This window comes from Salarias fasciatus, chromosome 20 (genome assembly GCF_902148845.1).
Source record: "Salarias fasciatus chromosome 20, fSalaFa1.1, whole genome shotgun sequence".
NCBI lineage: Eukaryota > Metazoa > Chordata > Actinopteri > Blenniiformes > Blenniidae > Salarias > Salarias fasciatus.
In genome coordinates, this window is record NC_043764.1 from 7,170,667 (window position 1) to 7,186,774 (window position 16,108).

Here is a 16,108-nt window from a genome sequence, read left to right on the forward strand (position 1 = left end):
GACTTGTGCCTCTCTGCATTCCGCCATTATTGTTATTTTCCATCTACTCACACATGTGCAGAAGAGCAATTCACTACAGTCCTGGTGGCAATGCACATCAGAAGCGCTTCAGAAAGGTTGCACATCCTCCTGTTTACACCGAGATGGAGTCAGCGCGTTTTTGAAGCATTTCACCTTGGGAACCACTTTCACAAAAGTTGTCATATCAGTTGCTTCAAGCACCGCTGCCATGTTAACGAAACCCCAAAACGGAACTAGTGTCTTCCATTTTCAATTGAAAACATTGCATAAATGGGTGTAAGATGGGTACTCACTTAAAAACATTTGCTGTGAAACAAGAAACATTTCCATATAGGGATCATCAATATTTTTATGTTTTTTTATCATGGTTTGAGGCATCACACACATATAGGGTGTTTGACGTCTGAATCCAATTGGACAGATTGAATAATGAATCACAAAAATAAATATTTTTACCATTGCTAAATCCTATTCCAATGATTCATGCAGCCTTTCTTAAAAGCTGCTCTGCCTAAACATCGAAAGGGTTAGTTAAAAATCTTTGGCCCAACATCACCGCCGTATATACGATAGAGGCACAACAGTTTGTACTGAAAACAATCTCTCCTTTTGTTAAGAGGCTTAGGCATGTTGAGTGATCCCGCAGTGGACTTAGTCTGGAAAAGTAAGGGAAACAAAGCCTGTGGCATACAACATCACGGTTTAAAAAGTATACCATCCATGGGAACCCAACATTAGTTACGTATTATGTATTTAACAAGTAAACTCAATTCAGGTCAATTCATTGACATATCTATTTCTCTCAAATGTTTCTCGTCTAAATTAACAGAACTCGCTGTTAATTACATAGACATATTCAGTCCTGTATTGGGGTGGAGTATTCACGCTTATTGAAGGCCAGCACAAAAGAAACCAAATGTCACCAAAGTTCAAGAGGTGGGGAAGTGACCTTTGACTAAAATGAATAAAAGAGTGTACCACTGAGGCAGGGAGAAACTGCTCAATCCAGACATTGCAACAAACACATTAATAATTTAACTGGTAAAGTTATGTTGCTTTCAATCATTTGCTTTCTTCTGTTTGATGTGGTGTTGCATCATGAAATCAACTTCAAATAATTACATCTCTCACACAACCAAAAATCAACCATGAGTGGCAATTATCCTACAGCAAACCAGATCACCCCAGAAATACTATAGCACTAGAGATACACTTCACTTTCAGCTAAATGGAAAATGCACAGCATTTTCTGTGTTACTCTTTGTATATGTAATGACAAAATTACAAATGTTGAGTGTTATTTCAGTTCTTTCTGCACAATGCCAAACTGTTTTGGGGCATGTGCTCCTGCACTAGTGGCACTATAGCACTCTTTATACCTATAGGCTACAATAGTGGTCTGACAAGAAGAGCACATGATCTCTTTCATTATACAGGCCTGTGTTGTTCCCATCAGAAATGAATATCCCCTGGGGGTAGTGTACACAAGGCTGGCTGGATAATCTAATGTCATGGAAGTCATGTGTGTGTGACCTACAACATCCAGGCAAAACCCTCTCCCTGGAGCAACACACTTTCAACTCTGTGCTTTGTTAGCACCTCACATGTGATGTGGAAAATGGTCAATGACTGATTGATAATCAGGATGCACAATGAAGAACTGCTACAGGTCGTAACCGAGCTGGAATTCAAACTGGTGTGAAAGTAAGTCAGAGCACAGCTGTCTGCTTTCACAATCACACATGCGTGCTCAGAGACACACGTAGAGACAACATGAGCATGCACACATATGCACTCGCTGCTCCCTCGGTTGAGGTCAAAGCTGCATGACAGCAGCTGAACTCTGTGTGAGAGCATATATGAGGAGAACCTGTAGTTCTGCTTTCACCACCAGTCAGCTTTCAGCTAATTTACAGGGCTGGCCAACTACACATTCAATGCAAAGGAAAGCTGCACAAGATATGGCTGGCTTGGAGATGAAACGGGGCATGACTTAAAACGAAGCTTAAAGCAGGAAACGCTCCTCAGGCCTTCAATGACATGCTCAACCAACACGTATGCAAGAGTATATCTATGCAGCAATGATACTGAGAAAAAGCTATACATTTGCAACATGTGCACTTTATTATTCCATTTTACCGGAATAACAGCAAGACACATTTCTAATGAGATTGTAAATACACCTACACAGAGGACCAAAACAACGTGTCCAATTCACAAGCCCCCTGGCTTTATCGCACACTGATGCGATGCAGGCCAAACTGCTCTCAGCTCCACAGAGGAGAGCCGGGCTCCGAAGCAGAGCTTACTTTTCCTCCCGTCTGTCAAACACAGACGGCCAATGTCAAAGAGGTATCTTATCACTTCGACACAATTTAACGTGCTGTATAGAATGTTAACAGTCAAAGCTGTAAAACAAACAAGTGAATAAGTTATGATTTAAATATGTCAGATTTGTAAGATTCTTGGGGGGAAAATAGCATTTTAATTATACATTTTTAGAATCCAATGCTGGAGACATGTATGAGACTAATTCTAAATGCCTTTTTTGTTGTGTTTGGTTAAGATTTCTAGGTTAAAAAACAGAAGATACAATTGTTCATTCCATTAGTCAAGTAGCTCAGAGAAATGAGAAAGTCCAAGATTACATAAATGGCAGTTAAAGGCTACCTTGCCAAACTGTCAGCTCAGTGAGATTCTTCAAGTTCAAGTGCACACACAAAAGCATGGAAAGTGTCATTACACACTGCGGGAAGCTGTCTGAAAAAAAAAAAAAAAAAAAAGACTTGGGAGATTCTGATATCACTGAAAAAAAACTTTCAGGTCTTGACCTTCATTTTCAACAAGTCACTCTCTCTCTTTCATTCAATTACATGACCACTTTTCAGTGCAACAAGTGACAAGCGTAACAACAAAATGTCAACTTACGCTCAAAATCGGAGTCATCATCTTCGTCATCTTCACCGTTGGACTCTGTTTGCATCGGCTCGCCGTCAAACACCACTCCTTTCCCCGTCTTTCCTGTGCTGGCCCCATCCTGACTTCTGGTGTCTCGCAAGCGGGTGAAGTATTGTACTGCAAAATCCACCAGGTCTGATGGCCTTCGTCGCAGCACCTCCACAGTGTATCCCTGCAGCAGTTCTGTCAACCCCACCGGTATCTCAATACTCATGGCTGTGTGCGGATCGGAGGCAGCGTTTGGTTTCTATCTGTAGGCAAAAAGAAAGAGAAAAATTAGTCAGGATTTGTATTAGCACAGTTACACTTGTATTTAAGCGTTGGGTTATGATGTTGTTAAGACTTTGACCATTGTTGATATGAACAGATGACTTTTTATATTATGTGAGTACACTGTGTCCCTGTGTATAGCCTGTGAATGTCAAATAATAGCAGTTCATTGTAGCCAAGCTGTACTGGTTGGCAGAAGAATTATTTGCCAGGTAGAGCATTTTCAGATCGTTGCCATTTCCATCCCATGAAGTGTAATTCTGTATATGAAGTGTTGTTCCTTCATTGCCACAGTGTCAACTTTATATCGGGTTGAGCAGAGGAACACAGAGTCCCCACAGCTGCACCGAGCTGATAGGAGCCTCACTTTTGCAAACATAATCAGTGATATTGGCTGGCTTCCGTAACATCACTGTCTCGTACCAGCAACTGAGCTGTCAACTTGGGTGGGTGGCCGGCTGCAACTAGCAACTAGCGCGGCGGCTAATGGGCTAACACTTGTGACAACTAGCAGACAACTAGCTCGATTCAGAGTCACCTTAACCAAATGTATCCAATTAACGCAACACCACTTTAAACCGTATCAGTGCTGCAGGAGGTAGTCGGACTGGGACTGAAGTATACTCTCAAAATTAACCCCATCAGGTGTTAGCTGCCATGCTAGCAAGTGAACCACCTTCAAGGAAGCCTGGCTGTATCCGTTAGCTTGAAGTATGGCGCACTGGCTGGAGGTGCTGAGCCGGAGATTGCCGTTAAAGGTGGCCGTTCATAATACCATCCGTGAGTCACTTACTTGAGAATCTGTCTCCCCGGCTATACTAGCCAGTCCCCTCCTTGGCCGTGTCTCTCTGGTTCTCTCTTCTTTTTATCCAGTCTCTGCCTTTAGCCAGTGTAGCGACCCAATCCCTCCACGAAAGACACTAGTCGAGCGAACGGAAAGCCAGCTGTTTCACGTCGGCGTCGCCTTTAACCTATAGCTAACCTTTTAGAGGAGGCAGTTTTTTTTTCCTTGCCGGCCAGCTGCACGGGGGATGCTGGCGAATAAGTTGAGAGGGAGGGAAATACTGGAGTTCTCTGCTGCAGTACTCCAGCGTCCACGCACGGAGGGTGAGGGTGGGACTTGGAGTGTCACTGGCTGGCTAGCTGAGGCTAACTCGCTAACTAGCACACCCCGAGGTAACAACCGGGGAGGGAAGGAAAAAAAACTGTTCAATAAAATATTATTCTAGCAGCGACAACAGCTACAACAGCATAACAAGCCTGTGGAATTAGAGTGAAACACGGTTCCTCCTCCCTCCCGGCGAGGTAATCCACAGCTCCACTCCGGAGACGCACCAATGAACAGCTGCCTCCACAAAGCGTGAGGGGGCGGGGCTTCTCTTTGACAAAATGAGTTATGTCAGGATTGGCAGGCTTATGAACCAATAGAAAGAAAACATTAAAAGAAACCAGCCAGTCAGATGATAAATGCCGGGAAAAGGGCGGGACTAAACGCAGAGCTGTGTGATACGCTTAGAAAAGAACCACACCCACATAAGTGGCCTTGACAGTTTCATAGATCTTCAGAAATAATGAAATCATAAAGAATCTTCCATGAATGAACCTTCGATCTGCAGGATTTGTGATAAAATTTAATTAGTAATACCAACAATCACCATCACCATCATCATCATCATCATCATCATCATCATCATCATCATCACAGTAGTATAATATTCATCTGGAGTGAAAATGAGTTACGAAACTCTTCCATTATCCACAAAGCACATTCATCACATAGTAAGTGAAAAGATATGATGAACAGCTTCAAATGAATGAATAAATGCATGAATGGTTTGTCTCAGGTCAAAATTCAGCACAGAGAAAACAAATCTTTTTTCACTTTAAATGACCAAAACGGGAATAGACTGGAACCAGGGGCATATTTAATGCATGCCCAATAAATTATATGGAATAACATAGAACATATGCAGTGTAACACATGCATTTGAACTGAAATGAAGGAACAGTGTAGATTTTATACGAAAAAAAATATATAAGAAAAACACTCCCATCTTGGATGTGCTTTTATTAAGCTCTTTGGATTTGACGGCATAGAAAAACGCTAACATTTATTTAATCAGATATCCTTAAAAGCCAACAAAACTTTAACACACCGCCTGATGCCTGATGAAGTCTGATGCTTCTCTGGTACTAATTACACAGCAATACAAATCCCTTTGCAGTCTTGCTCTCATGGCTTTTCCATTTCCATCCTGAACCTTCATCCACTTTTCCTTCCTGGTAAATTTGAATTTCATGATTTTGTCTGTTCATGCTATCATCCTCTAGATTCATGCATCAAACTCTCATGTGGCCTCATGAATATAAGTATCTCATTTTCCTTCCATTTGTGCTATTTGCACTCAGTGTTTCTCGTTTCCCACAACTCCATCCATCATTTTTTTGTTTACTTTGCTTGATTGCAGGTCCACAGTCTGTTTTCCCCCCTCACTGAAATAAGCCTGTCAAAGTGCAGCGGGGTCAACGTGGGTGGGACTGTTGGAGCCTATTCTGAGAGGTTTGCTGTGCACAGCCACAATCCGTGCAGCATCTCCTCTACCATTTCTATTTCTCAGCTGTCACTGAGGTAAGTAAAGCCGTTGCTATGGCCACAATGAGCCCGGATTTAATTCCTTGAACCAGTTTCTGATTGGCTCAGGTCGCTGCTTCCAGCTAACATAGAGAAAACCTCTTCATGCTCCCTCTGCTGGGAGAAAAAAACTTAGTTATTGAAAAAAAAAAAAAATCAGAATTTCACAATTAATCTATGGTTGATTTTTTTAAGCCAATTTCACAACAAGATAAAAAAAAACTCTTTTTAACTTAGAGTTTGCCTTCTAACTAAAAATAAACCACATAATGTCAGTGATGTATCATGCTCTAAAAGGTCATGATGGAGGATGATTATCAAGATGAAATCAATTAGCTCCGGAACCTTAGTCTTATCTCCTGTCACAAGCACTCATCCCTTTACACCACCTTGCTGTAAGTCTCATGTCTGCCAGTCCTCATGGGGAGGTGCATTTTTCTGTGGAGGGATTTCCCAGTGGACCCACAGGAACAAGTGGCAGTGCAGCCTGGATGAAAGTGACAGATGAATATTCACATGCAGAGTGGATTCCGGTCTTGGCTTTCTTAGAAGTGTCATCCTTGGGGAGTTTCTGCTAATGTGGTTCCAGCAATCTCCAAAAATGTCTCAAGGAGAGCTGCTAGCCTACATTCTGCCAGTGAAGGAGGAGGGGGTGGAATGAGAGAAAATAGGGCATTGAGAAAAGAAGGCATCTTCTGGTATTCACCCATTCAAAGTATTCCTGCCCTGGACCACATGTACACATCCTTCTCCTTGGCTGTTATCTGGGGTTGACATAAAGATTACCAATAGGGGAGGAGGATGGTGATAAGAGATTTACAATGAAAAAACACAGTTACGATAAATACCCCTTCATATACTTGCAGTAATGAGAGATGTCTATGTGACTCAAGTAATGATCAGAAAGTACACAATCAGACAATTCTTTTAGAATACATTTTGAATTGTAAAAAATGTACTGTGATAAAAAAAAATCAAACAGTGACATATAAACACAAAAAAGCAAGTCTTCGAATGAAATTTGTATCATTACAGTCAGAACTAAGGAATTAGTTGCATTAGCACTCGTGTTCAGACAAGATTATATTTTTGTCATGAAAGCTGGCAGCCAAGTATAGCTCAGTTCAACAAAACAGACATTTCTGCTCAATCCCTGGTTCATTCATGCCTGTATGTGTATGCACTGATCTGGAACTGCAGCTCCTGCACCACATTCATATATCCAAGGCTGTTTATCAATGAAATGTGTGATTCAATACTGCCATCTACTGTCTGAGCTGTGCTTTTCTGTCTCTTTAAAACAAAATTTTACTCTCATCTTCAGGACCCTACATGGTCATGCTCTCTAATGTTTCTTGACTTTCTGAAACCATATTTTTTTACCTTGCTTGGAGGTCAACAGGTCAGAAGCCCCATGCAGTGAGTTTAAATCTTACCAGACAGTGGCAGAGACTCAGAAATTCTTTCCTGTTATCTTTAATCAACACAGACTCCATTCACCATTTTAAAAAGCAGCTGACGGTGTTTTGATACAGAAGTTATTTATTTCACTAGTGCTTTACGTTGTATTTTTTCATTGTCCCCCATACTGAAGCCCTTTTCGCAGAAGTACATGTCTCATGTGCTGCATTTTAAGGATATTTGGTGAGTGTGCGTGGTTCTTTCTCTCACTGTTTGCTCTGTAATGGACTGGCAACCTGTCCCTGGTGTACCCCTACTGTGCTTCAAGTAAGCCCGGACTGGAGAGCCTGAGATTAGATGGTTCACACTGTGTGTAAAAGGTTGCTCCACACTGTAAGTACCACTGTAGAGCTCTTAAAAATAAACATACGTGTTTATCAGCTATGGACATATCTCAAGAGAGACATGTTTTCTAACCCTAACTCTCACACACTGTGAACTAGTAGCATTTTAACAGGCACTTAAACTGATGGTGGTATCAATTTGAAATTGGTTCCTGTTCAAATAATGACTTTCCTCTATGCACCACTAGAGGAAGCTCGTGTACTAATGGTGGGATGATCTGAGAAACAATAGAACCAGGAAATGATTCTATGTTCTCATTTGGAGGGTTCCTGGTTGGGTACATCACAGAGCGTGGGTGTCTGGATTCATTGTGTTGTGAATCAAGGTTTGAAGAAAGTGTCTGCAGCTTTTCTGAGAGGAAATCCTTCTGGAAGGAGGATGGATTCATGAATGTGTGAGGTTAGAATAAAATGATAACTGTCTAATATTGGCTACAAGGCAAAGAATATAATGTTTTTTTCATAAACTAGAAATATGATTTAACATCATTACATTTGAAAAACTTTCACTTTCACTCAGAGGACAGGATGTGAGGAAGGCAAAGTCAGTTTGTACAGTTAAACAGTCAAGTAGTTTATTCTGTGAGAGAGTAATGACATTATGAACAGTCTAGTAACAAGTAGCCTGACATTCAGCATATTCTGAAGGTTTTCCATCATTACATTTTAAATACATCTTATATACAATGTCTTATCACACTTGAAGAAAATTGCCAGATGCTCATATTCAACCTAAGAGTAAAAAGTAACTTCAGAATCACTCCAGGGATGAGTATCAGCACTAGACTATTCAAATAAAGTGTCATCCAGTACTTAGTAGGCTGTTAAAACAAACAACACATACCTTTACAAGGAAGACTCAAGAATGTGATGTTGCCAAAAACAACCTCTTTTTTGTTGGTCACGAAACACCATCATTAAAGACACACTCCCCTTTTGAATGGTTTGGTTTTTAGGCCGTAATGTCACGAGAACGTGTCTCAACCTTTGATCCATCATTCTTTAGATCAGTTATATTGTATTATTATTACTAGCAGTTCTCACTGACTGGGAAAAGCACACATCTGGTTCTTATTCTATTGCAAATCTCTGAGTTATTATTATATGATATACTGGACTTCCTGTCTTCTCGGTTGAGACCACATGGGAGCAAACAGAACATTTCAAGCCATTACGTAGCTGTTACAGCAACTTAAAAGTCTTGTCCTTAGTATTAAGAAATGGGATCTCTGGATGTAAAAGAAAACAGGCGCTAAAAGGAGCTGGGAGGTATCTCTGTGCTGTAGCTCAGCTTGCACTGAAATAATCAGAAACACTTCTTTTTTTTTAATCTTAAATCTGTTTACACCCCTGATTCTGACAGATGAGACATAAATTAAACGAGACAAAAGCGAGAAAGACAAGTAGACAGGCACAGTCACTGAACCAGAAACAGATGTGATGAGAGACAGTCAGGGAGCCAGAGCCATTTAACACACATAAAAAATACACATTCAGTAATAAGTAATAAGGCACAAACAACACAAGGACAAGAGAAGAGTCAGCATGGAGCATGTACTGTTACAGACATCCAAAAAAGTACTGAATTATTTTTTTTTTTACTCTTACTTTTGAAAACCTGATAGTTTTGAAATTTGGTGCTAATGGATTTTTTTTTTTTTACTTTATATATAGGGAATGGTAATCAACCTTTTTTTTTCTTTAATATAGTGCACTTAGCTACTTCGAGTCTCAATGCGCTGTTAAATGAGAGAACCTTAGAAGACGACTCACTGTATGTGCTTCAAGACTAATGGAGATACATTAAATGAATCTATTTGTTCTGAAGATATTTAAGAAGTTTTACCTCAAATATTTAAGTCAAACTGAGTTCCCCAAAAAAAAACAAAAAACAAAACCCACAATCACATGATAACAAACCCGTGACAGTAACACGTCCCGACTATTATGATCTAGTTAAAAAATATACATTTAACATTAGAAACGTTCAGGTTTCTGCAACAATTTTTTTTTTTGTTCAAGACATTCATTTCAGGCACACATCAGTAAGTTTCTTCATTGTAGAATCTCATCAGAAACATTGTCGTATATGTGGGACTGCTGACTGTACATATGGACAATCGTCGAGCAGATTCCATCGAAACAGAGTGTTATTGAGCCTTCGACGGCTGAGCAACAGCATGAGTGACGAGCTTGCAGTATAAAAAGTGCCTTCTCATGATCTGTATACAATATATATATAAGCCTATATGTAAAATTAATTTCTATAAATAGTCTAGACAAGACAAATAGAAGACATGTAAGACAGAATGCATGTGTGTTTGTGTGTGTGTGTGTGTGTGTGTGTGTGTGTGTGTGTGTTTTAAATGTTTTGATCAATTTTGTACAGTGTTTTAAAATTAAGTTCAGGAATGAATCATTCAGTAACACCGCCATGGTCTGAGCTGTGGCTTTCTTCGAAAATGCAACTTCATCTTTGTGAAAATGACTTCGGCATTTTCTAAACTTAGCTCGTCCTTCAGTAACACTTTCTTAGTGTGGATGGTTTGTATATAAAAAAAAAGACAAAAAATTAAATATCTTTTTTAGCCTTTCGCAAAAAAACTCCTTTCTAGTGCACTTTGATCTCTGAAAACTACAGAAAGATTGGCCTGTGCCCCTCAGTACACTAATATAACAGTTAATTTCTTAGAAACAGTCATAAAGTCAAGATTTAAAGAAAAAAACAATGGCCTCATTGATAAACCAGTGAGCCAACTGATCAATCTTTAGCTATAAAAGTTGCAGATTGGATGGATTCAGCTATCCTTGATGTTTTCTCTCCTTCATCTCTTATAGCATGTACGCATTAAGTGAGAAAAATCTTAACAGTCGACTTATAAGCTTTTGTACATGGCTATCTTCCAATATGGCAGCAAACCTGCACCCAGCTTGTATAACAATGCATGCAAGTGGGAGAGGATATTGGCCAGCTTTGAGAAGCATGATTTCACACCTTTAAGGAGAGCAGAAATTGAATCTGGAGCAACAGTTTTGAATTCTATGAATGGAAATGAAAATACGCAAAATCATAATTAAAACAAAACGTCTCTTTAAGGATGCTTTTGCTGTTTTCAGTCGAGTGTTTGTGGAATTGTGCGAACACGTGCTGCTCTTGTGATTTCTCTGTTCGCTGAAAAAGCTAATAATTTGTTTTCTTATCTCAATGCTCACACAAAAGGGAATCCTCAGAGCGAGCAGCAAGTGGACAAGCAGCTCCGAGAGCGCAGCAGCGTCTGGCACTCTTCCTCCAGCATTAATGAACACACATTTTTCACTGGGTGATTTCTCAGAAGAAAAAAAAAAAAGAAAAAAAAAAAAGACTGAAAGAAAATGTGCTGCCATGGTTACTGACAGCTTCTCTCCTCTTTTCCTCTCCCTCTTCTCTCCTCTCCATCTCTCCACCCCCATAGCTAATGACAGCAGTAATATCCACTCATGTAGTCTGACAGGTAGAGCTTTTTGAAAATGTAGCGGTACACGGGACCCTGCGAGGCTGGAGCCATTGTGCTGATGCGGTGCAGCAGGGGTGCTATTAAGAATCTGAATACAACTGGGACTGTGCAGCCTTTGTGCGCTCCTCGCCTGCTGCAGCCTAATCAGGAGGAGATTGTGTTTGAAGTGCTTGTGGTACAAAAAAACAAAAAAAAAAACAAAAGTGCAGTTCTGGCTGAGGTTAAGGGTCTGTCTCCCACTGGGGCCTGATGAATACATTACTTCTCCATCAGTGTCTGCACCCATGGGAGTGTAATCTGATATTTGTTCTAACAAAATAGGAGCTGCCTTTGAAATGAGAGCAGAGGATGCACGCACATCCTGAGGTTCCTGCCATTTGTTCCACGGAAAACTCTCAGAACTCAGTGAAGTTGTCACGAACAGTTTTTTTCCATAATCACAATGAATTAATTTTTGTTTTCCAACACAGCTGGATAAGGTCATGAGATACAGCTTCCAGCTGAGCGGAACCAAAGTCAGTGGAATTATATTGCATGTGATAACCCAGATTTGGAGAACTGGTGGTTTTCATGCCTTTTCTGGAAAACATTTTTTAGTTTCACATGTGATTCCATCTGCCCTGCATCATTGAATGAATAATGTGAAATGGATGTGTTGATTTAATGAACTCAATTTAGATACATGTCGTTATTCCTTTTTTTTTCTTCTTTTCTTTAAAATTAGCAAACATATTTCTCATTTCCATTTGCGGAGGAAGGTGTAGCATTCCTGCAGGAACCTGTTGCTGCTGTCATATTTGTCCATGCGGGGCAGTGTGGATGGCTGATAATACTAAATGTTATCACACGCAGTCAAACAGGGCCCTGTGTAATGGACAGAATAACCGGGGGGTGGAACAGGGTGACACGAGGTGAGACAGGATGGGACAGAGAGTCCAGACAGAACGTTAGACGCCACAGACAGGGAAAGGAATTCATCTCATTCTAACAAGTCCTGCAAGTGATCACCTTGGTTACAGAAAATGTGAAAATCCACCCTGCTGCTGGACCACCGCTGTGCTTACACATGAGTAATGGTCACCGTGGAGACCACAGTACGCTTCCTCGACACTCTCTGCATGGGTCTCTTTAAAGTCGGGGTGATGAAGGAGAAGAAGAAGAAAAAAAGGCCAACCAATAATAGAAGGAGGATGGCACTGCTGAATCGGTGGATGTGTTTTCACTGACGTACGACCCTGAAGTAAACAAACGGATCCCTTTTTTTTCTGTTCGATGCCACGACTTGTGCTCCTGAAACCATCTTCTGCTTGTTGAAAAAGTGCACGTTGCGTCAGCTGCTAATTACAGTCCACCTGACAATACACAGTAGTGAGCTCAGTGTGCATCTGTCTAGCTTATAATGAACCAGCTACCAAAAATATAAGCTACTGTGACATTATTGCTGTGGTCTGGATGAAGACAGATCCTGGACGAGGCCAAACATGATTTCAAGAATGGCTTCACTGCATCACACACAAAAAAAAGGAAGTGAAGGACAATTTCATCTACTCTGAATGGGTGGGATTTAGAACAAATAAGTAACGTTATCAACTGGGAACTATCAAGCTGTGAAGTCTACTTTATGATTTTATTATGGTTATTTTTAGCAATCTAAAATGAAAGTTTGTTGACCAAGCAAGGAAAAGCAGAGAGACAATTGCTGCTTTCTGGTGTTCATTTGATTACAAATCATGTATCAGAGCTATTATGGTATCAAAATGCCATAGCTGTGTAGAGAGTATGTGTTTTGATTTTGTGCATGCATATTGATGGTTGCATGTGTGTGATGTTTAGCAGAAGCCAAGAAGGAGATTAGTTTGTGCATACACATGCTTTCATAAGATTCGTGGGACCTGTAAATGTCTCTGCTGTGACCTCCACCACAGAGAAGACTTTTACACAGCCAGACTTTGTTCATATTTGTCTAGAACTATTGTAAACATTGAGCTTTACTGCATTGTTACTTAGCTGTAAAACACTGTAAATCCTTTTTATGGGAAAATAGAATTGCGCTTTTGAAAAAAACACTGTCAAAAATTAACTTGCGAAAAAAAAAATACAGCTGAGTGAGAGGAGAGGACATTTACAGGTCATTAAATTCATAAATCTCAGCATGCACACACATAGAAAAACTGTATAATGCACATATAAGTCCAATTGCACATGTGCACATTTTGGTTCACAGACAACAATCTGCCCGATCAGATCAGTTTGAGGACAGCACACTAGTTATTTTGCCACTACAATAGTTCCACACTCATGCCTCTAATAAAGGCAGTTAAATACCTTGAGGATAAGAGCATTTGCCAGACGACAGATGCTGACTGAACACTGACAAAGGACTCTTTTGTCTGCAGAGACAGATTGATGTTTCCCCCTCGCGTTCCAGCTGGGCCCTTTGCTCTGAACCTAATGAAGGTGTGGCCCTGAAGAATGACTGTGAAGTCAATAGCGGCTTTAGAGGTCAGAGGTCGCAGAGAGGAGAAGCCCATTGACCTTTGACCTCTTCCTCTAATTCCCACCTACACAGAGCGAGACAGTAAAGCTTCACCTGGTTAATTTGGCTCATCCTTTGGAGTTTTAGAGGCTGGTGGAGACGAAGCATTTATATGATCAGCTGGCTGCTGAAGAGCGCCTCAGTTTTTCCTATTTCAGAGAAACACTAAATCGCTTGATTTCTAATTTCACGCTGAAATCACACCAGAGAACACAACCAATTGTAGAATTATAAAAAAACTGAGGTGCTGTACAACTAACTAACTTGTTTGACGGCTTCTATTTGTTATGCTGTTTTAGAAATAAGTGATTTGTGTGATTTGTAATAAAGGAAAGAAGCAGGAGAGGTGAGGGAGATCAGTTGAACTGGGAGGATTACGTTTGTGAGATGACAGCTTCTCCTGAGTGGCGGTGTCCGGCTAAACGCTGACCTGTCTGTGAACGCTCCTTTACAGATAAATAATGCACCATGTCATCTTCTCCATGATTATTTAAAAGATCTGTCCTGTTCGTTAGACATGAAAAGATAAAAATCTCATTATTGCACTTTAAACCCGAGCAAACTGTGACTTCAACTACAGTTGGCTGCACTTGTGTAGTAAAAGGTTCATGATAAAGTGATCAAATAAGCCCACTGGCTAGATAACATGAGGCACACCCCCTGATTCAAAACGGTGTATATACAATACAAAAAGGTTTCTGATCCCATCATCCAATTTAAATCCCTGGTCAGATTGATAGGTGCACAAAAGAAGAAAGGCGGAGTCTTTTTTTGTACAGTATGTGCCCAGAGGATAAAGGTTATAGACAGTATAATCTTCCTTTATATGCCCAAAGTTATCACCCAGAAGAGTGCAGTAGTATTGTTACGCCCGGCAGACTACAAGGGAGTGAGCAGGCCTCTTAGGATGAGCCTTGCTGTTGTGTGGGAGGAGGAGGAGCAGGAGGAAGGTGCTCTGTGATCCAGCCGGTCACCTCCTTCAGCACGGACTCGGCCACCTCTGGAAGGTCGTGGTGAAGAGCGTGATAGCCTCCTTCGTAGACCTGGGGAAATACGGGAGAGCAATTTAGGGCATTGATAGAAGCTTTAGACTTTACTGAAGTTTGACAATATCATGACTTTAGTCTAAAACCCCTGAGAAGAATCTGATAAAAATAAAGCACACCCTGGGTTTGAGGCCAAACTCTTCCTGTAATTTAAATCCACAAACAAACACTTTTCTGTGATTGAAGGACTTCCTCGTACAGTTTGTTGTGAGTAGGAAACGTCCGGTCATTTCACTCATCCGAAAACTGATGTGAAGGGTTCCTGATCCAAAGCACTGCTCAAGATCCAATTATTTTATTGTGCTGCAAGAGAAAAGAAAAACCTCCATGCTGCTCTTCTCTCTTTTCTCGTCTGTCACTTCTCCCCATTGTGCTTCTTTTTGACCTGTTTTGAACCCCTGTGGGAGAAACCACGAGATTCTACACTTCCCTCTTCACAGACACATACTCTGCTGATGACAACCTTCTGCCTGACAAGCGAAAGGTTTATTCTACAATGTCACATGGGAACTTGCTCATCTTACATAATGTTAACACTTTATTTACACGTACAAGACTGCACGATCTGAGAACTCAGGTCCAAGCTGCTATTTCTGCATCAATTATTTTGTCATCCTTTAAACAACAGCTCCTGTAAAATGGACCTGATTTATTAAGACAAGTAAATTGTTTGTGCTTTTAGTTTGCCAGATATGTCAAACTCCGGTCCTCGGGGGCGGCATCCTGTATGCTTTAAGTCTCTCCCGGTTGCAAACCAGCTGATTGCAATGAGAAAGTCATTACTGGGCCTTTCCCAAGCTTGAGGATTACATCAACATGAGATTCAGGTGTGTTGAAGCAGAGAACCATCTAAAACATGCAGGACGGTGGCCCATTAGGAATGCAGTTTGACACCCCAGAACTAAGAATAACACCATGAGCGACAATAGGAATGTTCAAATGAGGCTTTAAATGTTTTTCACAATTGTTGAGCTACAACACACAAAACACCTTATAGATTCCTCAAATGAAAGGAGGAGCTAGAGACACGGCTTTCCCCACAGTTTCAGCAGCATCTCTACTGAAGCGGCTCTTTTTTCAAACACATTCGAAAAAGATGCAATCATAAGCAACACAAGCATTTTCAGAGGTAATAAAGCACTCCGGGAATATGTATTAGCATGACGTTCTGTCGGTACTTTGCACCATCTGGAACACATGTCTCCTATTTCATATTCATAAAGACAAATGTGCTAAATTGACAGTGTGTTATTTTCTCTATCCTTCGAGTAAATCAGCCTCCATACGTGTGTCTGTTTGTTTTTAGACGCGCAAACCTTTCATTTATCAGGTTCTACAAATGAAGT

At 40.7% G+C, this 16,108-nt stretch overlaps 2 protein-coding genes across 4 annotated transcripts in view; both read right to left on the reverse strand.

The window, feature by feature from the left end:
* Positions 1–4,606, reverse strand: part of prkar2aa (protein kinase, cAMP-dependent, regulatory, type II, alpha A) — a 47,542-nt gene extending 42,936 nt beyond the window's left edge. Inside the window, exons 1-2 of the mRNA XM_030118518.1 lie at positions 4,043–4,606; positions 2,950–3,230 (exon numbers count right to left, since the gene is read on the reverse strand). Coding sequence (XP_029974378.1) covers positions 2,950–3,193 — 244 coding nt within the window. The 5' untranslated portion in view covers positions 3,194–3,230; positions 4,043–4,606. The remainder of the gene's footprint in view (positions 1–2,949; positions 3,231–4,042) is intronic.
* A 4,661-nt stretch (positions 4,607–9,267) lies between these two features.
* The window catches only part of mgll (monoglyceride lipase), a 41,076-nt gene continuing 34,235 nt past the window's right edge, over positions 9,268–16,108 (reverse strand). For all 3 annotated transcript variants that reach the window (XM_030118529.1, XM_030118528.1, XM_030118527.1), the window contains one exon: positions 9,268–14,759. In XM_030118529.1, coding sequence (XP_029974389.1) covers positions 14,619–14,759 — 141 coding nt within the window. In that variant the 3' untranslated portion in view covers positions 9,268–14,618. The remainder of the gene's footprint in view (positions 14,760–16,108) is intronic.